This window comes from Aphelocoma coerulescens, chromosome 14 (assembly GCF_041296385.1).
Source record: "Aphelocoma coerulescens isolate FSJ_1873_10779 chromosome 14, UR_Acoe_1.0, whole genome shotgun sequence".
Classification (NCBI taxonomy): domain Eukaryota; kingdom Metazoa; phylum Chordata; class Aves; order Passeriformes; family Corvidae; genus Aphelocoma; species Aphelocoma coerulescens.
Genome location: NC_091028.1, coordinates 1,636,730 through 1,659,046, shown reverse-complemented (window position 1 = coordinate 1,659,046; position 22,317 = coordinate 1,636,730). Strand labels below are relative to the sequence as shown.

General features: G+C 48.6%; 1 protein-coding gene across 2 annotated transcripts; it reads right to left on the bottom strand.

The window, feature by feature from the left end:
• Positions 1-91: 91 nt before the first annotated feature.
• CCNF (cyclin F) lies at positions 92-12,289 on the bottom strand. 2 transcript variants are annotated; one of them, XM_069029615.1, is made up of 17 exons: positions 12,212-12,289; positions 10,623-10,777; positions 10,101-10,207; positions 9,311-9,378; positions 8,633-8,826; positions 8,256-8,309; positions 7,615-7,719; positions 7,000-7,077; positions 6,470-6,621; positions 5,587-5,751; positions 4,591-4,714; positions 4,062-4,242; positions 3,040-3,127; positions 2,548-2,647; positions 2,139-2,269; positions 1,787-1,956; positions 92-1,282 (listed from the first exon to the last, which is right to left on the bottom strand). In XM_069029615.1, exons 1-17 carry the CDS (start codon positions 12,222-12,224, stop codon positions 885-887), a joined length of 2,283 nt encoding a protein of 760 aa, XP_068885716.1. In that variant the 5' UTR covers positions 12,225-12,289; the 3' UTR covers positions 92-884. The 2 variants fall into 2 exon arrangements, with proteins under 2 accessions (XP_068885716.1, XP_068885717.1); XM_069029616.1 differs by lacking the exon at positions 12,212-12,289 and adding an exon at positions 11,747-11,900.
• Positions 12,290-22,317: the final 10,028 nt, after the last annotated feature.

The following is a 22,317-nucleotide window of genomic DNA, read 5'->3' as shown; positions in this document are numbered from 1 at the left end:
ACTCAGCTCAGGGCTAAACCCTGACCTCATCCCAGCAGTTCTCCAAGCCTCAGGCCAGGGAATGAGGGGAAGGAAGACCGGGACCCATCTCTATTAACAAAATGATTTATAAAAAAACAGACAGTAAACACTCACTACACTGTGTGTATCTGAACTGTTGCCAATGCCACAGTAACTTCTAAAAGAGTCCTGGAGTCCAGTTCCAGTGTTAACTTCAGTGACATCTTTTTGAAGTCTTGTACCTTGGTATTCCAATGTTCACTATGTGTTAAGGCACAGAAGGATTTTTCAGGTGAGGAAAATATGGCAACAAGAGAAGAGGCAAATGAGGTTTAAACCATGTGAGAGGTAGGTGAGAGAGCAGCTCAGACCTGCAGTGAGCCTTCATTTACCTCTGGGGTTTTTCAATAAAAATCTTGTATCAGTGCAGCAAATGCCATAGACAAGTAAGAGAAGGGAGCTGAGGGAGACCTGGACAGAGTAAAAAGGCAGCACAACCTCAAAATAGGTCTTTCAAGTGGAAGAGTTCAAGCATAGTGTTACATTCAGGAACTTGAGAACCAATGTCAATTCATTTCATTCATAGTGCCAGGCCTCAGAGGAAGCAAGGGACAGGACAGGTCTGTCACTAAGAGGGATGACAACTGGGCTGTAAAGTTTTAGAGAGAGAGCAGAACCTTAGTTAGCAGAGGATGAGACAACAGGGGATATGTAAAAAGGCAGCTGTGAAGGGAGGAAATAGCCCAGATGTACAAGATAGACAAGGTTGAAGGGAAGGGGGTTGTTCTTTTGGAGGTATTTACAATTATTCACTACCATCCCTGTATGACTGCAACAGAAATACAGTTTCCAGGAATCCTGGAAAAGTTAAAAGCATGAAGAAATCAGAGGCTTAAGAAGCCCAAGTTCAGCCTTTCTTCAGTGTGTTCTGCCATGTTTTTTCTCTTGACTTGCCTCCTGTGCAGGTAATGGGGCTGGCATGGCTCCCTGTTCATGGCATTGCTGTGGGGCAGTGCTGAGGTAGGTTTGGGAGGAGCTCCAGGGCTGCCTTCGACAGAAGATGTAGGACTGGCAGTGTTGACAGAAGAATAGCCTGAGCTCCCCTCTGGGTTGGGATTCCTTGGGGTGAGATATGCCCCTGGCAACTCTCCCTCCCTGTGGGGTGCCCTGGAGCCATCCCACTCCCCAGGCAGGCTGTCCTCATCACTGGAGTCTTGGGCACAGTGCTCTGCAGGGTCCAGGTACAGCACTGTCACATCCAGGATCCCACTGGGGCTGGTCACTGCAGGATGGGAGAAGAGAAACCTTAGTTTGTCCCAATCCAACACCAAGCAGGCGCTCAGCACAGAGTCAAGCAGAGAAAAGCCAAGCAAGAGTCAACCTTCTGTCTGCTCACACAGCATCTTTTCTTCCCTCAGACTATTTGAACAGGTACTAAGCTGTTAGAAAATGAGCAGCCAGCCCCAGGGTCAGCAAAACCCAACAGCTAATTAGTGTTTCTAAGACAGTGGCTCGTTCATCACATTTGGTGCACTGCAAACAGCCTGACTTTGAAATGCTGAGCAAATACAAAACCCATCATCATGTTCTGAAGCAGTGCAGAGAAAGAACAGATAGATACCTCTGAGAGAGTTTAACAATTATAACCACGGGGAAGGGGAAGAGTTTTTCCAACTGGTCTTCAGCTGAAAGTTCAGGCATCTGGTGCCTGAGAAACAGTTTTAAGCAAAAATGAAAAGACAAGTTTAATCTTCTTGGCTGCTTTTTCTAAGAATAAACTGCTCACCATCTCCTTCTCGCTCGCCTTCGCTTTCCTGATCACCTTCATAACCAGAGCAGGAATCTAAACTCCAGTCAAGGAAGTTGTCCAGCAGACTTTCTTCCTGGGAGGACAGCTCTGCTGTGGGTGTAGTCACAAAGCTGCCTCTGTCATCCTGAATGCTGTCTTCCCTCCTTCTGTAGCAAAAAACCCCAGAAATCACGTTAAAAGCCAAGTCTTTTCTAGCTCTTTTAAATAGGTATGTCAGGATGGTGACAGGAAAATTTATTGTATTTAGGAATGAAACCTCAGGGTACCAGAGAGGAAGAAAGCCTTGGACTGATCTTCAGAGCCACTGACAGCCATGAGTTACACTCACCTTTTAGCTCTCTTTCCAGAGGGAGAGCTGAGAAAAGTCTGGATTTCCACCACATTCCTGTGCAAGGGACTGGGTGCTGGGTCCTCCTGTTTCACACCCAACAATGAACAGAGCTGGCTGTAACTCATAACCTAAAATATTAAATAAAGAAATAGATTAAAAAAAAAAATCAAAGTGCCTGTAAGAGTTAGACCATGAGATTGTCATAAGAACTAAATAGCCAGAAGGAGGCTATTTATTTTCTAGGAGAAATCTGTCCCAGCAAGTTCTTCCCACAAGCACTCGAACATCAGTTAAGAGTCCCTGCAAGTCAAGTTTTAAACTGCCACTGTATTCACACAGCCTGCCATGGGGCAGCAGCTCTGCTCTGGGTGTCAGGCAGCAGCAGATGCAGCCACAACTCACCCACCTGTTCTTTGCCTATTTCTTCATAGCGCTCGTCTTCAAATCGCTGTTTCACTGCCATTAGGGACACCTGCCTATAGTCCTTTGGGACATCATCGTGGAAACTGGAAAGGAAGATTAAAACCCCCATCTTAGAACAGATTCTATGAAACAATGTTAAGAAAACCTGCCAAGTTAGGTACTTCCCTCTGTGCCCCTCAGTGCTGTGTAAGGGAGTTGGTGTTTCAGCAGCTTCGTCAGGACACCTGGTGGCTTCTGAGCATGTGAGCATCTAATTCTTTTTCTGTCCCCATTTTTTGTGACCCAGGGCCAGACCAGCTGGCAGAAATAGAACAGCTGTCCCTGAAGTGAATCTTAGTGCCTTGTGCAGGGGAGCAAGTCAGTTACCCAAAGGCCCCTCCTTCACTGGGAAGGGCTGACTGTACAGGTGCAGCACATCTGAAGAGCTGCAATCCAAGTACTCATGTGCCCCCCCAGAGAGTCCCAAAACCATTACCACTTTTGGTGGAGGCTCAGCACACAGGGCAAGAGGTCTTCTTGAGAGAAACCAGTGCACTCAGACAGCTGGCTGGTCCAGGGGTGTGCTGGAGAAGAGAGTACACATTCATGTATTGAATTACATATTCATAAAGTGCAGTAGTTCTGTAGTCAGTCAACTTTTTTTTTAACAGGATAAGGATCATGATCTTTGCAAGCTTATGCCTGTCCATAGTTTGTTCATGTTCACAACTGGCTTCAAGGATAAGTTTATTGCCAAACTGATGTTATACATAAAGATAGAAATCTTCAGTGTCATTTCAACACAAAGCTTGCATCATCTGATGGTAATGCTCCAGTTCATCACTGCTATTAAGAGGTAAAATAGAATCAGAAAATCATGGAATGGTTTGAGTTGGAAGGGACTTCAAAGCCCCTTCATTCCACCCCCTGCCATGGGCAGGGACACCTTCCCCTAGCCCAGGCTGCTCCAAGCCCCATCCAGCCTGGCCTTGGACACTGCCAGGGATCCAGGGGCAGCCCCAACTTCCCTGGGCACCCTGTGCCAGGGCCTGCCCACCCTCCCAGGGAACAATTCCTTCCCAATATCTCATCTATCCCTGCCCTCTGGCACTGGGAAGCCGTTCCCCCTTGTCCTGTATCTCTAGGCCCTTGTAAGTAGACTCTGCCCATGTCTCCTGTCAGCTCCCTTCAGGTACTGGAAGGCCACAATTAGGTCACCCTGAAGCTTTTCTTCTCCAGGCTGAACAATCCCAATTCTCCCAGCCTTTCCTCATAGCAGAGCTGTTCCAGCCCTCTAATCATCTTGGTTGCCCAATACAGCCAAACAGGCTGAACTCAGCTCTTCATTCTGAATTCTTATACCTGTCCTCCTCTTCTCCACTCTTCTCTCCACCTCCCCCAGCCAAGTGACTGGGACATCTTGCCTAAAGACAAGCTAACACCCCAAAAAATCTCCCTAGAAAGAGAAGGCAGACTGGCACACCATGCTGCAGCTCCACTTGAGGTAAGATCACTTACCTTGCCCATGCAGCATCTTGGCCAGCAGCAGTGCAGCAGCAGCCAGCTGGGCTGGGGAATACACACTGAGGCTCGTGTTCAGGAGGGACAGCTCACAGATGAAGCTGTAAAGGTGAAGAGTTCTTCTCTCCAGTGAGACGATGCTTGACAGAACTTCTTTGTAGTCCAAAATGGTGGGCATCTAGTGCAGAAAGGAGAACAGAGGTTGGAAATACAAGACCAGCACAAAGCATTTAGAACAGCTGTTTCCAGGTGCTGGGTTTTGTTTGTTTGGGGCTTTTTTGTTCAACTACTACACTGACATTGAAACATTCTCCAGTGAGAGAATAAATGGCTTCTTAAAACTGAAGTTTTAATCTCTAGAGAAGGCAGAGGTTTCTGTATCTGCATGCTCTGAGACATGCACAGGCTCCACAGCTGATTGAGAACACCGACAGAAACCCCCAACTCCTTAGATAAGAACTGCTACAGCCTGACTTGACTAGCAGCCCAATGGGGGGGAAATACTACATCTACTTGCCAAACTCACCCTTATCTTTCCTTCTAAGGCAGAAATGATCTCGCCCATCATTCTGACCAACTCTTCATATTTGTAGGAGTTGTCTGTCAGCCACACAGCTTCCCGTATCGTCAGCATCTCTTTGCTGATGAAACTGCAATGTTAAATAACCAGTTAGCCCCAGCAGAAAGGGGATTTGTGCACTTATGGCAGATAACTCCATCCACAATGACCAGAGTTAAATAACTTCACAAGGTACTTTCCCAGGTAGACCAGGAAAGAAAGCATTGCAGCTCTTTATTTCATTCTGTAAGATGGAACTACCTACTGGAACATTCCTAATATGGAATGTTCTTCCTAATACAGAAGAAATTCTTGGCTGTGAGTGCTGAGGCCCTGGCACAGGTTGCCCAGAGAAGCTGTGGCTGCCCCTGGATCCCTGGCAGTGTCCAAGGCCAGGCTGGACAGGGCTTGGAGCAGCCTAGGATAGTGGAAGGTGTCCCTGCCCATGGCAGGGGGTGGAATGAGACAATCTTTAAGGTCCTTTATAACCCAAACCAGTCTGTGATTCTGTGATCCTAATGCTTCATCTATGAAGCCTCTCCTAGGCTGAGATGCAAGATATTAAGGAAATTAACACAGAAGGATAATCTTCCACCAGCCCTTGCAGTTCATCTGAGTGTAACAGGCTCAGCTATGGAACACTGCTGCTGTTATTCCTTTCCAGCTTTCTCATGCCGATATGGTGTCAAAGACTCCAGTTGCTGATGGAGTGCATTTAGAGCAATCCACAGCTATGATCACGTGTCTAAATAAGAAAAAAACCTGCAGGGAACTACCTTTTTTGCCTCATCTAGAGTCTGCGTTTGTATGTAAACACAGTTAAGCAGCAGTCAAAGTAGAGGGAAGTCAGAGAGTCTTTCCAGTATTACAAGCAAGGGGTAGGGTTGGGGGAGAAGTTTGAGCTGCAGGAAAGAATCTGGATGATCACAATGACCACCCCTGCTCACCAGCCAGAACCCTCACCGTGTGCAAATGACCATGCAGGCTATTCCCAAAAGCTGGAGCCGAGCACGAGGTACAGGTCTCAGCTTCAAGTAACGATCCACACATCCCACTGTCATGTGAAGGCACAGGCTAGAGAAGTCCTTCATGGTAGCCACTTCCACCAGCCAATCCACCAGGATATACCTAGAACAGGAAGAGGGACTTAAGGAAGGACTTGGGAAGTGGTGTCCCAGTCCATGACACCCAAGTGGGGAATGAGCCAGGCCAAGCAGAGCAGTGACGAGTGTTCCTGAGATGCCTCCCAAGAGAAGAGCCAACTCCCTCAAGTGGGGTTGTGGCTGTGGTGGGTCCTCTTCCAGCCCTCCTGGAAAACCTGCCTGCTCCATCCCCTCTCTGCACACCAACACACACAGTGTGGGGAATAAACAGGAGGAGCTGGAGACGTGTGTGTGATCACAGGGCCACGATCCCATTGCCATTACAGAGCCATGGTGGGACACCCGTGTGGCTGGAATGCTGCCACGGATGGTAACGTGCTTTTTTAGGAAAGGAATGCCAGCAAGGGGAAGTTGGTGGAGCTGCCCTACATGTGAGAGAGCAACCAGAATGGATCAAAATCTACCTAAAAAAAAGATAAGGAACTTACAGATAAGGGCAGGCTAACACAGGTGACACTGCTGTGGGTGTTTATTCAGGAAAGGAGCCAATAAGGACTTTGGACAAGGGAGAATGGCTTCACACTGACAGATGGCAGGGCTAGATGGGATATTGCAAAGAAATTCTTCCCTGTGAGGCCCTGGCACAGATTGCCCAGAAAAGCTGTAGAGGGAATGTAGAGATGTAGAGGGAAATAAGGAATGGTTTCTGCTGTGGGGCCTCACTCCTGGATCCAAGTTCCTACCTCATTATTTCATTCATTCCTTTCTGCACAGTGAAGATGCTTTGCTTGCTGATAGGAAGGGAAGCTTGAAAGATTTGAGAAACCATTTCCCTGGAAGATTTTGCTTCTAATCCTAGTTGGTTTCCATTCCCACAAGCTTTGGCTAAAGCTATCTGTAGTAAAGAGAACACAAAAGAAAGTATGCTTATTTTACCAAATGAAAACTAGGGCAGCAGAGAATGGTCCTCTAATTTTCCTGCTAAAAACAGTGAACATGACAAACTACTTGAACTGGTAGTTCTTAGTTTGTTTAAATGTTGAGCACACAGATTATTTAGGGCCAGTCATCAAAAGATGCATCTTTACTCCATTCTGCCACAGGTGTGCAGTAACTTCCCAAGGAATAGAATCTGCAGAGTAGATACAGACGTGCACATAAAGACATTACTCAGCAATGCTGGTCCTGCTTCTAAAAAGAGAAATCTAAACTTACAATGGCAGCACAGAAAGGACCAAATAAAGACTCTTTTTCTGGGAAAACTCAGTCTTACCTGTGCTTCCCAGCAGCCCTTGGCTGCATAGTCTCGTAGCTTCCTGAGACTTTGGAGGTATCTGCCAGGATCTGACATCTACAGAGAGGAACACAAACAGATGTAAAAACCCACAGCCTTTACACAGCAAACAGAGGCATTGTAGCACCAATATCCAGAGAAAAAACACTGCCTGGAGGTACATCCATTATTTCAGCAACAGGTCTGTTTCTCATCATGACATCACTGTTTTGAAGAACCCTTTTTCAGCTCTTGCCCAAGGTCTCACAGGAAATGAGAGCAGTCACTCAGGATTCCCAGGTGAGAGCTTTGGCAGATTTATTAGTGACAAGGCAGGAGCCTCCCCCTCCTGTTTCCCAGAGCCCTGGGATCACTGGCCAGCAGTGCCCAAGCCTTCAGCAGAGCTGGACTAAAGCAACTTCTGTGGCACCTTGGCTACAACTGCTCGTAGCCAGGCAGACACCAAAGCGCATTTCAGAGAGTTCTTAGCACTCTCCTTGTTTAAGAAGGTAAGCTCTGAGGAACAGCAATTGCTTTCTGAAGACATTTCTTGCACATAACAGAGATCCAGAAGTTAGTGTAAAAGTTGTCTAGAGACAAAAAATGACTACTTACAGCAGCTTTTCTGTTGTTTTCCCAAAGGAGGTAGGAGCTGATTAAACAACCCTGTTTTGATGATTCTTCAAGCATTTCAACGGATTCTTTTTTTTTTCCTTCATCCTGAAAACAAAAGGCATAAATTGGTATTCTTTCTGTCCAGACAAGTGGATGCCTCAACACTTCAGAAGCTACAGAATACTGTGCTAAAGCTACACAGCAGAATCCATTCCTTGGCAGCCTCTCAGGAATGCTCCCTCATCCACTCAGTGCTGCCATTTGCAGATGCATGCTCTGAGAGCAGTCAGTGCTTCTCCTCAGCCAGACAAATGCTGTTTGGCTTGCTTGCCACTGAAGGCTTTTTATTTTAGTTTTTGTTTTGCTAGGCACTACAACTGGAAGACCTCCTTTGAGACCTGAACATACTGCAAGCCCATAATTAAGCCAAAATTAATTTCACTGTTTGTACAATTCAATAAAGTAAGTTAATAATGTTCCTTTAAACACCAGTAAATTAAACTCACGAGAACAGAAACTCCTGGGCCACTTGAGGAGTAAAAGAGCATCTGGGTGATTTATTTTTTTTTTAATCGAGGTAAACAGCATTAGCATCACCACAAAAAAAAACCCAAACCCATCACATCAGAAATAATGCTCACCTCAAAGAAATTCAAGACCTTAGCCAAGCTGTGGAGAATAGATCCTTTCTGAGCCTGAAGAAAGCATCAAGACAAAGCATTGTTAAACCACAGCAATTCTTGCTAGTAATTCCAGACTACAGTTTTGGTTTATCTTTCAATCACTCCTCCCCCTTGCTTTTCTCTATGTTTTCGTATCCCTGAGATAGCACAACCTCTCAGAAGAGATGCTACAGGCCTCCAGCACTCATGATCTATCATGTGCAGTTTGGCAATGAGTTCAATAAAATGTCTGAGCCACACTCAGAGGCTCCTTGGGGAAACAAAAGTATTTTTTCCAAAATAATGAGACACAGTTACTGACGTAAGGTAAAGCCAAGGGCAGAAAGAAACCTGACCTTGTCAAGCTGACACTCTGCCTTGAGGCTCTCGTAGACCACAGCTTTACAGCAGCTTCCAGAGAAGGACCAGGGAGGACGGATGAACAGCCAGATAAAGGGCACTGCACACACATTCAGGTGCTCTGCCAAGCTGAAGTAGTGAGATGCCTTTATTCCGTTCACTTCTGCACGCCCATGGCCCGTGATGGACACTGAACCAGAGAGAAAGCCAGGAATCAAGTAGAGTTTGTTCACAATGCCTGCTTGGCATTCAGTCAGGCCAAGACAGACAAGGAAACAATCAGGAAAAGGTTGAACTGCCTCTTTCCTTTAGAGCCTTAAAAATCATGGAGATTGCTAAAGGAGAAAAATCTTACTACAATCAGGCTGTAGGAACACATAACCTAAGTTGGGGGGTTCATTCTGCAAATACCAACTGCCTTGCCAGGACCCTGTGCGAGGAGGCTCCTCCTGTCACTTTTCAGACCCTTTTGATACATTTATCACAATACCAAAGTAGCCGAGTTTGATCACAAGTTTGCAGAGGATAACTCCTAACCCTGAATTCCCAGGCTCTATCCTGTCCCATCACTGAACACCTGGCAGCTTCCTGGCAAGTGCCTAAGCAGAGCAATGTAAAACTTCCTTGTGCTATGACATGTTCCCCAAAGCACCAGGACAAACTCCCACACTTACGGCCTTCGTTGTACAAGTATGCCAAGCTCAGCTTCACAGCAGCTTCAAAGTTACCACTTTCAGCAGCCCTGAAGGGCAAACAGAGAAGACACTTGAGGTTGAAATCCTTCCTAGCACCAGAATCCACAGTTTGGTCCTTGTGCCCTCAAGGACATGCATCAAAACATCAAGCCCTTGTGTTCCTCCCTCCCAAACTGATGTGCACATAGTGGTCTGCCTCAGAAAGAAAAGAGGTGACAGTCAGAAGCAAAACCATTATCATGACATTTAAACCTGTTAAAGAAACCTCTGACACCAATGGATCCCCTTCAAATCAGATGGATAAAAAGATGTTTCCCATCTTTTTAAAGCAGATTTATTATTACCCTTTCAAACTTTGTTACTGAAATTCACCTGTTTTTCAATACACTGGTTTGCACAAGAAGTGACCAAGCCAACTCAGATTTAGAAACAGCATTATTCTCTGGAGCCCCTGACCTCACTTGTTCATTCACATGGAAGCACCAGAAAGAGGTTTTAGGGAATGTGCTATGTTCCAGTCTGGAATATTAATGCCTGTGAAGAGAAATAACTTTGGTATATGCAATAGGTCCTGCTCTGGTAAAAGAGACAGCAGTGACCAGCTGCAGCTTAGACCTGAAATCAGCCATTTTTTCATTCCTAAAGCAAATATTTCCCCTCTTTGTACAAGTCAGATGCCCCAACTACACTGAGGACTGATTAGAACAGTTAATCTTCCTTCAAACAACCTCTTCTAAAAGGCCAGACAAATTTGATGTTTAAAACTTACCTTTCAAACATCCTCAGATTGTTTGGAGATGGCCACAAGTCTTGGAAACTTGCATGTGCCCAAACACTGGAATGATTATCCACAAGGTATTTAAGATGTGAGTGCACCTGCATGGAGGGAACACAAAATAATGATTACCAAAATAAAAGGACCAACAGAAGAACAGGTCTCTGCAATCTTATTTTAGAGAAGTAACTAATTAATCACAAGTTATGTTTAACTTGTTGCCTGCCTGATAAGCAGTAAGGCAAGAGATGCCAAATGAAACCAATTTGTTCAGCCACAGTAATCTGGCAGGACAATTGCCACAGAAAAGGTACAAAAAGCAGTCAAATACTGCTGCTACTCATAACTTGAGCAGAGAGAAATGAAACTGTTCCTGGGACAGCAAAAATCTAAACCCTGCAGAAACTCTTTGGGTTTCTTCAGGCTCACTGTGACATGAGAAGCCGTGTGCAGTCCAGGCTCCTGAAGGCAGAGCTGAGCAGTGGTGCCTGGCAGAGGGGGAGCTACAGCACTTACAGCTCTGACTGAGAGGATGTCTGCAGCAGGGAGGCCCTTCAGGATGTGAAACAGGACATCCTCGGGGAGGTTCAAGAACGTCAGGACTCGAGGCCGTTTTATTATCCTTCGCTTTGAAGGGAAAGAAAAACATCTGGAACATCTACAGTGAACCACTGGAAAAGAAAAACACAGGACACTTCAGTTAGTGATGGAGCAGAACAAGGAAAAAAGGTACTACAGAGTATTACACACATACACAGGTGTTCACTTGAGCACCTCTTCACTGCAGCACAGGACACAGCAAACACATTAACCAGGGAAATATAGCTCGTGCCACATAATGCCACAAGACTAAGCCACAGAGCAGAAAGGGCTTGTTCAAATTGGTTAATGAAGCCAAGAGACTCAGAAGGGGTGGCTCATGCTCAAGTGCTCTTCACCAAGAGCCCCTCTGAGCCCTGACTCCTGTGACCATGTTTAGTAGGGACAAACAGTTCAGCTGTCCCTGCTCAGTAGTAACAAATGGCTTAACTGTCACAGTTATCATTTCATTTACCTCCCCCATGCCCCAACTTTTCCTTCTCAACTGACAGCAGTCCCTGGAACGCAACCAGAGATATTAGGAAGACCACCAAGCCTACTCAAACCTATCTTTCCAAGCAGTTGCTGCCAGGGGTGCCAATGGAAGACCCATTGCCTATATCTTCTGGAGTATTACTCCAGTGCAATAATATATATTTTATATATATATATATCCACACACACATATATATATACAAAATGTATTATCTTCAGCAGTATTATTGCCATGAAAATGAAAAGGACACCCAAACTGGGATGCCAGTTCAGCCTATATGAGCACCCAAACAGAGAGCAGGGGGTACATGAGCAATTCAGTGAAGAGAAAACTCCATTTCTACAGACAGGAAGTGGCAGGGGTTAATTTCCAATGTGTTGCTTCACGAAACCAGAGTGGTTTAGGCTGGAAGAGAACTCTGGGGGTCACCCAGTCCAACGGCCGCGCCAAGTGCGGCAGGACCACATCCAGGTGGGTTTGAACAACTGCAAGGATGTGGATGCCACAATCGCTCTGGGCAATCAAGTACCACCGTTCAGCCACCATTACAGTAAAAACCACTTACTTTTGAACGGGGTTTCCTTCACATTACTGTGCACCCTGCAAACTCACACGCCCGAGATGTTACTCCACGCGCAATATACATCTTGATCCCTTGGCTTTGAGGCCAGAGGCGCTCAGTCGCCAGCCACAGCCACGGACCCCGAGGTCACAGAGGGGCTGAGGTACGGCCCTGGCGGGCAGCGGAGCGCGGGCAGAGCCGGCCCCAAGCCCCCGCCGGGCCGGGCCGGGCCGGGCCGCCCCCACCCCGCCGCGTTTGAATTTGGGCGCGCAGCCGTCGGCCCGGCCCCCACCCGCTGCCGGTCCCGGTGGTCCCTCAGCCTGGGCTCGGTGTATCCCGTTAACCCCCGCCCTCAGACCTCCTCAGGAGGCGCCCAGCAGGCTGAGCCCGCTCTGGAGCCGCCCCTCAGTGCGGAAGGGCGCGGAAAACAGCAGCACCCACGGAGCCCGCGAACACATCCGCACTCACCGCCCGCCTTCATCGCAGCGCGTCCGCGGGGACTAAAGCGGGCGGACACAGCGCCCTGCCCGGCTCCAAGAGAGAGGCACGGGCGGAGGAGGGACCGGAGCGCCGGGGGCGGGCGGGGACTGCGGGGCTGACACGCCCCGCTCGCAGCGCGGGCGCGCCCAGTGAGCGCCGGGAGCGGCGGGAGCCCCGCCCGCCAGGCCCGCCCGCCGCGCCACAGCCCCGCCCACCTCCCGCGCGCACTTGTTTTAAACACAGCAGGCTCTGTCATTGGCCGGGAGGCCGGCGGGGGCGGGGCCTGGCCCGCCCTGCGCGCTGTGATTGGTCGGTGAGGATGCGAATTCGAATTGGGGCAGTTGGCGGTTCGAACCTCTGGCGCAGCCGCGCATGCGCGGGCAGCACGGCGCCCCCTGCCGTGCGGGGCGGTGCGGAGAAGCGGGGGCGCAGCGCTTCCCCTCACGGCGCCGTCGCCATGTTCCTGTGGTCTCGTTACCCGGGGCTGGCCGGGGGCCAGGATTCCCTTCTCCTCTCTTGGCCCAAGCCGGCAGTAGCTGTCCCTGCCGGTGCGGTGTCGCTCACAGTCACCTATGCTTGGCCGAGGCTACCTGGCCCAGGGAGCTGTTGAGGGGAGCACTTGGGGCTTATTGCTGCCTGATGATCTCCAGCTTGAACATCCAGTGCCTGAGGGTGTCTGTGCTGGAGCTAAAGCAGCAGGGAGGTCATTGCATGTCCCAGCCCGGGCTGGGGGTGACCTGCTGGCCAGCAGCTTTGCAGAGAAGGCTCCAGGGGTCGCAGCTGCCCCTGACCAGCCGTGTGTCCTGGGGCCAAGGTGGGGGATCCTGGGGTGTGAAGGGCATTGCCAGCAGGTCAGGGAGGGGATCTGTGCAGCCCTGGTGTGGCTCATCTGGAATGCTGTGTTCTGGGCTCCTCATGACAGTAAGGACATGAAGCTTCTGGAGCGGGTATAGAATCGTAGAATGGAAGGGACCTGAAGGACCATTCAGTTCCACTCCCTGCCATGGGCAGGGACACCTTCCACTATTCCAAGTTGCTCCAACCCCTGTCCATGCTGGCCTTGAACACTTCCAGAGAGATGGGGCGACCACAGCTTCTCTGGGCATCCTGTGCCAAGGCTCACCTCCCTCACAGCCAATAATTTCTTCCTAATAAGCTAACCCTGGCAGTGGGAAGCCATTCCCTCTTGTCCTGTCCCTCCAGGCCCTTGTCTCAAGTCCCTCTCCAGTTCTCTTGAAGGCCCTTTAAGCACTGGAAGGGGCTCTAAGGTCTCCCTGGAGCCTTCTCTTCTCCAGGCTGAACACCCGCAGCTCTCCCAGCCTGGCTCCAGAGCAGGAGAGTTCCAGCTCCTGCAGCATCTCCCTTGCTTCCTCTGGACCTGCCCCAGCAGGTCCACAGAGGGAAGGTGATGAAGGGACTGGAGCATCTCCCTTGATGAGGAAAGGCTGAGGGGGCTGGGGCTGTTCAGCCTCAAGAGGACACACAGCTGAGAGTGGCCCTCATCCATACCTGTCAGTGTCCGCAGGGAGAGGTCAGAACATGGACCAGGATCTGCTCCATGGGGCCCAGCACAAGAGGCAACGGGCAAAAAATGGAACACAGGATATTCCATCTGAACATGAAGAACTTTCCTGTGCACATGAGTGAGCACTGAACAGGCTGCCCAGACAGCGGTGGACTCTCCCTCACTGGAGATACTCAGAACCCACCTGGACACAATCCTGTGTCATGTGCTCTGGGATGGCCCTGCTTGAGCAGGGAGGTGGCACCATTTGATCAAAAGACCACTGTGGTCTTTTCCAGCCTGAACCATTTTGTGATTCCTGCTGGGGGAAGGAGCCAGGGGCTGCCTGGACAGAGTCTGTTTCTGATGTCCTGAGCTGCAACCTTGTCCCATCCCTCCCCAGCACACCCCTGTTCCTGCCCCTTCCTGGCCTTGTGTGGGGGTGAGGGGGAATTAGGCAGACAATTGGGAGTCAAAGTTCAAACCTGAGTGTAGGATTCAGAGGAAAGCCCTGATCCTCACATGGCAAAGGGCAGAGTGGGATAAGGAGGTGTATTGAAAAGGCTGGCAGGCAAACAAGCAATGGAGGGAAAATCAGATATCGAGTTCGGTCGGCTGAACACTTTTGTGAGTCTTAAGACTCCCAAGACTTAAAAGCAGTGAGAACAGGAGCCCTTGTTTTGTAGGACATGAAATGACTGCACCCCAATTAGTGGTGGCTGGAAACTTTCCCAGCGTTGTACCTTGAATAAACATCATCAATCCCAGCAGAGCTGAGGTTTCTTCCTGGTAGCACGTATGAGATTTGTTTGAGGATTTTACAAGGGCTTTTCATTGTTAGAACATGAACTCTGGATGCTTCTCTGCACCCACATTCTTGCAGGGGGTTGGAAGAGCTTTGAAATCTCACTAGAGATCTCATTTTATGGTTGGGGAGGCTGAGTTCAGGCAGCCTGATGGCTTCTCCGAGCCCACCCCACAGCGCTGGCCATGCTGGGCCTGGCACCTCATGCATTGTCCCCCCCTCCCGTGAGGTGACCCCAGAGGGAGGAGCAGCTGTGGACTGCCTTTCTCCAGTGCAGCTCCACCTCCGCGAAACTGTGTCATGTTCCTGGGAGCACAGCAGCTGCCAACATGGAAAAGTGGCACCAGGAGCACAGGGAATATTTAGCTTCTTTTAATTGAGAAGCAATTTGAGTTAAAAAGTTAATCATGCTGTCAGCTTTTGTTCCTCATTTCTTCTCCCCGTCACAGCTGTTTCTGTCAACTAAAAATAAATTGAACCAGCAAACAAAACAGGAATAATCAGCTCCCTATGGAGAGCTCAGATCCCAGCAAGAGATGCTCCTTGGGTGATCTGCAGGACAGAGTCCTCTCAGGTAGATCCCATTCTTCCCAAACATGGCAGCAGCAGAGGAAGGCATGGGGAGGGTTATATTTGAGGGACAGGTATAACCAGAACCTGGGTGGGTAGTGGCAGGTGGGAGGTGAGATTTTCAGCAGCAGTACACCTTGCCCTGGTTTGTTCTCTCCAGAATAGGATGGCAGGACATCCAGGCAGTTTTATCACTGACAGACAAACCAGAGCAGAGGCTGACTGGTGTGAAGTGGGACTTGTGTTACCCGAACATGGTCATCTGACTTTGCTAAGCCTGTGGTTTGCAACCCCTGCCCAGAGGTGTCAGGCAGGACAGGAGTGGGACCTGCACCTTCTCCGACAGGCAGCCAGATGCTGGGTGGGATACGCCACCCCAAACACACCTGCACCACTTGGGAAGCCATTACACAGTGAACAGTCAGTCACTACAGAGGAGAAGGTGGATTAGTGCATGTTTTAATCTCTGTTGCCAAGTCTTGAGCTGGATTTCATCTCAGTTTAGAGAGGGACTTTTCACAACAGGGAATGGCCTTAAGACATTCTTAAGCCTTGTCCTATCACTGTCCTATCACATTGTTCCCTGTGAGGGCGTGGAGGCCCTGGCACAGGGTGCCCAGAGCAGCTGTAACTGCCCTGGATCCCTGGAAGTGGCCAGGTTGGATGAGGCTTGGAGCACCCTGGGATAGTGGAAGGTGTCCCTGCTCATGGCAGGGGGTGGGATGATCTTTAAGGTCCCTTCAACCTAAACGATTTTGTGATTCTCTGATTTCCTTCTCTTTTTCCTTCCTCTGATATGCCTTTTTCCCCACTGAAGAGCCCGCAGAGGGTTGTGTTTCTCCTCAATCCAAACGCCTCCTCACTTCTTTTCTGCTGGCTCTGGAAGTGAGGGTAAATACAACAAAGGCATTTTGTTTCCTTTGATTGCTGTAATTTAAACAAAACTCAACACAGGTGTAACACTTACTCGCTGTTCTGCCAAACCTGGGATTCTCTGGGGGCAAGAGTTGTTGTTACCAGCTCCAGTTCCACTCAAGGTGTTGATCCCTCTTCTGAAGAGATCCAAGGGCCTGAGACCATGGCATCTAAGCAAGACATCCAACAGCAACATTCCCCTAGAAAAACTGAAAATTTGCTGAAAAGACCTCTTAGCCAGGCAATATCAGCTCCCATTTTCACAAGGCCATGTGTGAGAGAAAGAGGATTCATTGCTACACAGATCATTGCTCACTCACTGCCTCCACCACTTCAGCCTTTAAAGCCTCTTCAGATGGGCATCTCTGAAAATCTCTTATTGTTCCACTCCAATTTGTATACTGCGATCCGATTCAAATGTACAGATTTTAAGAGCAAAGATGAAGAATTTCAGTCAAATAGGTTTTTGAGAGAGCAATATAAACAAATATTAATGTAACACTCCCTCCAAACTCTTCAGATAGTGAACAGCATAACAAACAGCTGTGTTTAGACATTTGGAGTGTTCAGTCTGGTGAAAAAGGTGCAGACAAGCACCTGAACACTGGAGATTGCATTACACACCATTGCAAAAGTAATTTCATTTACGTAGACGGTGAAATGACATCTGTCTCATTGCATGGCAGAGCTGCGTGATTTGCAGAGGATTTTCCCCCACATTAACACTGTCCAGGATAGTTCCAGAATTGAAAACAAAATGCCAGTGATACTACAGGGCTACATAAAAGTTAATCAGTCAAGCTGAAACCTAAGAGTAATTAGCTCAGCTGCAGCAACGTCCCAGTTATGCTGCCTTCAGGATCCAGTGCTTCTGCAGGGCCTGACATGATGCTGCTGTGGATATGAGGGTGACTGAGGCTTGGGGAGAAAGCAAGGAACAGGGAGTCATTTCACTACAATTTGTACACAGTCTGTGATTATTCAATCAATGAACATGAGAGTTTTATATTAGAACAGCCCAAGAATGCGTTCTGGCAGTTGTAAAGTGGTCTTTCCTGCAGTTCAGAAGGCAAACAAAAGCAATTTGGGCCATTTGCTGCATGAAAGGCTCAAAAGCTCCATGAATGCACCTGGCAAATTACTCTCTGCTAGAGTGGTGAGAGGGGAGGAGGAACAATTTTCTTTTGAAAGAGCCAATTCTCAGTTGAAATATTGGTACCAGTCTTAGTAATTTCTGTTCCACTCTTTGAAGGGTGAGATAATTCATCCCTTTATTACACCCTTGGCACAAATAATGATGACAACTGGGCTGGAGAGGGAATTTGCTCTCCAGGGGAGGAAAGAGCTCCTCCAAATTTGAAAATCTAACTGTGAATTCAGTTGAAGTGTTTGTCTGAGGTCCCAGGATGATGAGGCAACTATGGCTAAAGTTTTATGTCAGGACATCTCAGCATATTCTGTGATGGCCACATCTCTATCCTGTAGGTATTTCCACATTACCTTACCGAATAGTGTGCAATCCCTCTGTTTTACACTCATACTAACATTTATTAACAGGACTGTGGAGCTGCAAATCAGCAGTGAAGAGCTGGACATCTGTCTATCTTCATCCTTTCTCCAAACTGTTTCTCTCTCAGAAGGAACTTGCTTGGGAAACATCCCAAGAGTGAAACCTTTCCCTTGCAAATCAGGACATGGAACTACCACGAGGTGGCATCAAACCCATGTGATGGGGCATCGAACTTTCCGTTTCAGGTCATTTTTCCAATTTTAGGACATCTCAGGGCAGGACTCCTAACCCAAAAGGGGTGCACTGATATTTTAGAAGCTCTAGTTTCACGAGTCTTCTTCATGCTTAGTACTGCTGTGTGTGATTTGACTGCCTTCCACGAGTAGTACTCCATGGTGGTACATGAACAGGGATCAGGCAATCTGCATGAAGTAGGTTAATGCAGGACTTTCCAAAATCCAGGGCTGGCCCAGCCAAGGAAGAGGAAGGGTGAACATGGCTTTTAGGAACAAATGATTTAGCAAAACTGTCATGCAGCAAGTTTCTTTTTCCTGAAAAGAGGGCTGTGGGTTCTGCTGGTGCTCTCTGCCACCTGCCTCTGAAGGCTTGGCACAGGAGGTGAAAGCAGCACGTGGCACCCGGAGCCAGCTCACAGATGTGTGCCTGACCCGTGTGAAGTCCTTGTCCTGGCAGGGAGTGTGACAGGGCAGAGCCCATGGCACCATGTGGGAGGTGGTGGATCACCCAGGAGGGCTCCTGGGGGTACTGCAGTGATGCCTTTTCCTGGTCTTAAAATCAAGAGTCAAACAAGGTTAGAAGGGAAAAAGGGATTTTACCTTGGTATTTATTTTAAGGATCCTTAGGTGCACATGTCCAGGTTGAATGCACCTCCATGCCAACTGCAATGCACCCTTCAAAAGATCTGGTATATCATTATAGGTGTTACTAATTAGCAGATCTATCAAAGATTCCCCAATTAAAGGCTCGAGTGAGCCCCCCTCCCCAAGGAGCCTTCCCCTGGATGGTTCTATCTTAGTTTACAGAATGTGTTCTGGAGAGGACCTTGGGCTCTGGGGCACACTGATCCCTGGCTACGAAGCTTCTAAAATGTTCAGTCTCTCAGCTTGACAAACAAGTCCAAGAATGTAGGCAAAAAGCACTAAGAATACAGAAGTTGTAAAAGGGTATAAAAGGGGTATAAAAGAAAAGGCAAAAAATCTTCATGGCATCAGCAGGACCCAGGGTCTCACTGCACAATGCACACTCAGCCATGAGCAGCATGGGGGGACTCGGGGTGGGAGAAGCACAGTGGTGCTGCAGGGAAACCCATGGAAAAGGGAGCATGAGGAGTGATGCTAATGGCCCATGGGATCTGACAGCTTTGTGGCTGTGGTGGTGTGAGTGAAACCAGTGCCTTGGCTCAGCTGAGGTCCTGTACCAACCCAGCAGCTGTGATGGCCATACACAGCTTGGGCAGTCCCAGGAAAGGCTGTGGAGCAGCTCTGATCTCCAGAGGTTCTGAGGTGAATTCCAAAGGTTCTGAAGGAGGTTCTGGAGGCTCAGTGACTTCACTGTCAGCCCAGGCCTTTCCCATCCTCTGGCTGGTTCCAGGTCTTCACTTTGGGGGTCTCTTAGCAGGGCAGCTTTTACTTCCACTCCATTCAAGGGGAAGCTTATCTCCTCCCTAGCCAGAGAACAGGGAATTTGGCCAACTTCTAAATGGTATCTGATTCCCTTTAAACCCTTGCACGTTAAACACTTGGGAAGTACTACTTCTTAAATACCCCACACTTCTGTGGGAGCGAGGCGCCTGGAGCAGAGCCAGGGAGCTGTAATTGGGAGACAGAATTCCAGGAGGCAGGGAGAGGAAGCAGGGCTGTATCTGCCAGACAAGCATTGGCTGTCATAGCACAAAGGCTCTCACTATAACCACTTTCTCCTCCCAAACTCTTGCTGGTATGAGACATTCCGTTTATAACTTTTTATTTATTATTTAGTTTTATTTATTTATCTTTTTGTGCCATGTTTCCAGGATACTTGAGGCAGATCCTCAGCACCCTAGAGGCTGTGGTGCCAGGAAGGAGCTGTTGGGCCCATGATAGCCAAAGCCACTGATGCTACTGGGTGAGGTGAGTAACAAGTTGGCTCTTGTCTGTGTGAGCACTTCTTTCCTACAGGTCCCTAGATGCCACTAAAGAGGACTGGCCTCATGACTCCAAGACAAGTCTTCAGAATTAAAAGCCCCTGGATACCTCTGTAACCTTTCTATACGTTATCCTCCTCTCAAAACAATGTGATTGTGAGCTGGCTCTTCCTTGTCTTGCAAGGCTGAAAGCACAGCTTCCCTTCTGTGCATAAACCCATCCCTTGAGAACTTCTCATCTCCCCTTCCTTGGGAACCCCTCACTTTGTCCCTCCACCACAGGAGTTAGAGGCACCCCACCTTCCTATTCCCCCCTCATTCTCCAAAGGACTTGATTCCCCACTCATCCTCCAAGGGACTTCTTTTCTTTTTGCCTTCGTTTTGCCTTCTTTCCCCAGTGTGCATTAGGGAAGCACAACCCTGGTTCCTGCTGGGATGGTGTGGGAACGTGGGATAAGGGGGACACCTGGATCACTGAGCTCAGCTCCCAATGTACACAGCACCCATGTACTGGGTTTGCTTCAGGAGAGTTCTGCACTGCACATCCTGTGGCACTATGGGCAATGAAAAAGTCTTCAGGACTTTACTGTATGTTTTATAAGTACAGGTAGAAAATGAAAAGTTAGAAAGTAAAAACCAGGTACTTAACTCCAGTATGCAAAGGGGGCTTACAAGAGAGCTGGAGAGGGACTTTGGACCAGGGCATGGATGGACAGAACAAGGGGGAATGACTTCCCACTGCCCAAGGGCAGGGATAGATGAGATATTGGGAAGGAATTCCTGGCTGTGAGGGTGGGGAGGCCCTGGCACAGGGTGCCCAGAGAAGCTGTGGCTGCCCCTGAATCCCTGGAAGCGTCCAAGGCCAGGTTGGACGGGGCTGGGAGCAACCTGGGACAGTGGAAGGTGTCCCTGCCCATGGCAGGGGTTGGGATGGGATGAGCTTTAAGGTCCTTTCCAACCCAAACCATTCCATGGTTCTGTGATTCTAACCTGCTGCCAGCCTGGTGCTTGCAGGCCACACTGTAGCTCAGTGCTTCCCAGCAGCTCTGGGTCCTTGGGAAGCCCATGTGAAATCTTGGAATCAAATCATGAATGACTTCATTACAGCTGAAGCGGTTTGCCATGATGAGCTCCACACGTGACTGAAGGAAGCGCTGGGCTCCAGCTCTCGGTGTGCACAGCTCCTCAGGCTCAGCCCCCCTGTGCTGCTGACCCCTTACACCAAGCACTAATTCATGGCAGATGGTGGCATCTGTGTCACCCCAAGTTTTGGGACATGTCAAGGAATACTGTCCCAATTCCATGGTTCTATGCTCATTACACTGCCTCAGCCACTTAATACTGGGTGTAGGGTTGTTTTGATTTCCTGTAAAGAACAGAATATTTGGCAAAAGAGGAGAGAGAGAATGACAACTGTGTACACATTTCACATGTTTCTAGTATTATTTTTCCTCCAGAGAAGAACAGAGCTGTTATTAATAATCACCTTGCCAAGTTTCTGAATTGATATTTTGAAATGAGCTGGGTATATAATTTAGGAACCACAGGCAAGGGAGAAAATGTGCTTTCAATTGACTTTGAAATGGGTGGAGAGTTGATGATGCAGTGAGATAAATGTTGTTGGTTCTGGAGGGCTAAAGCTGAGCAAAGAAAGCTGTAAAACAGACATTTTGCACATTTTCTGAAGTCAGAGGTATCTCAAGGACTTGGGGAGTAAAAGGAGGTGCAGGTGGGGGAGACACAGGCAGAATCCATGCAGGTGAAGTCCTTGTTCTGGAATGGAAAAGGCATTTATGTGGGGCTGAGCCTCATGAGGTTGTCTCTGCACAAGCCAGACAAGTCCTGGGGCCCGGGAGGTTTCAGGTGGGAAGGAGGGAAGGAGGCTGCAATGGATGAAGATGCTTGGCAAGTGTGCTGTTGCTTAGGTAGAAGCAGAGCTTGCAAGGCACTGTGGGCAGGAGTAAGCCTTGGAAACGTGCACTCAGCATGTGAAGGATGCGAGGTGAACTGTGGGGTAGTAGAAGTACTGGGCAACTTTGTCACTGTTCCCTCTCTTGTCATCTCTGACCTCCTACAGAACTGAGCTCCTGTTTGAAAACAGAGCAAGAGAATGAGCTGTTGAGGCATTACAATTCCGGCCTCTCCAGCCATGACTCAGTGTTGCAATGTCTGCACGAGCCTCCCTCCACTCAACCTGAAGCAGGGTCTCTGGAGGAGAAATTGTGTGGGGTTACTGCTTGCTCCCTGTAACTCCAGCAACATTCAATTTCTTTCCTGCAACAGACAAAATCCCTTTAAAGCCCTGCCCATGGCTAACCTTACACTGGAGGTTTCTCTTTTTGCCTGTGTCCCAGCTCAGACTGCTCAGTAGCAGGACTGGCATTCATTTATCACAGCAAACCCATCTCTGCCAGCCTTAGACCAGTGCTGCAAATATTTGTGAGTGTTTCCTACCTCCTACCAACAGGCCCCTTATCAAAGAACAGGCAACAAATGGGTGACAGAAACTTCCTTTCCAGGTGTACACTACAACCACTGGCCAGCTGCAGTCACAGAAAAGCTCCATTGTCATACAGCAACCATTTAATAAAGACCAAAAGGCACACATTTGAAATGTGGCATTTCCAGACAGCAGACTCCCAGCCCT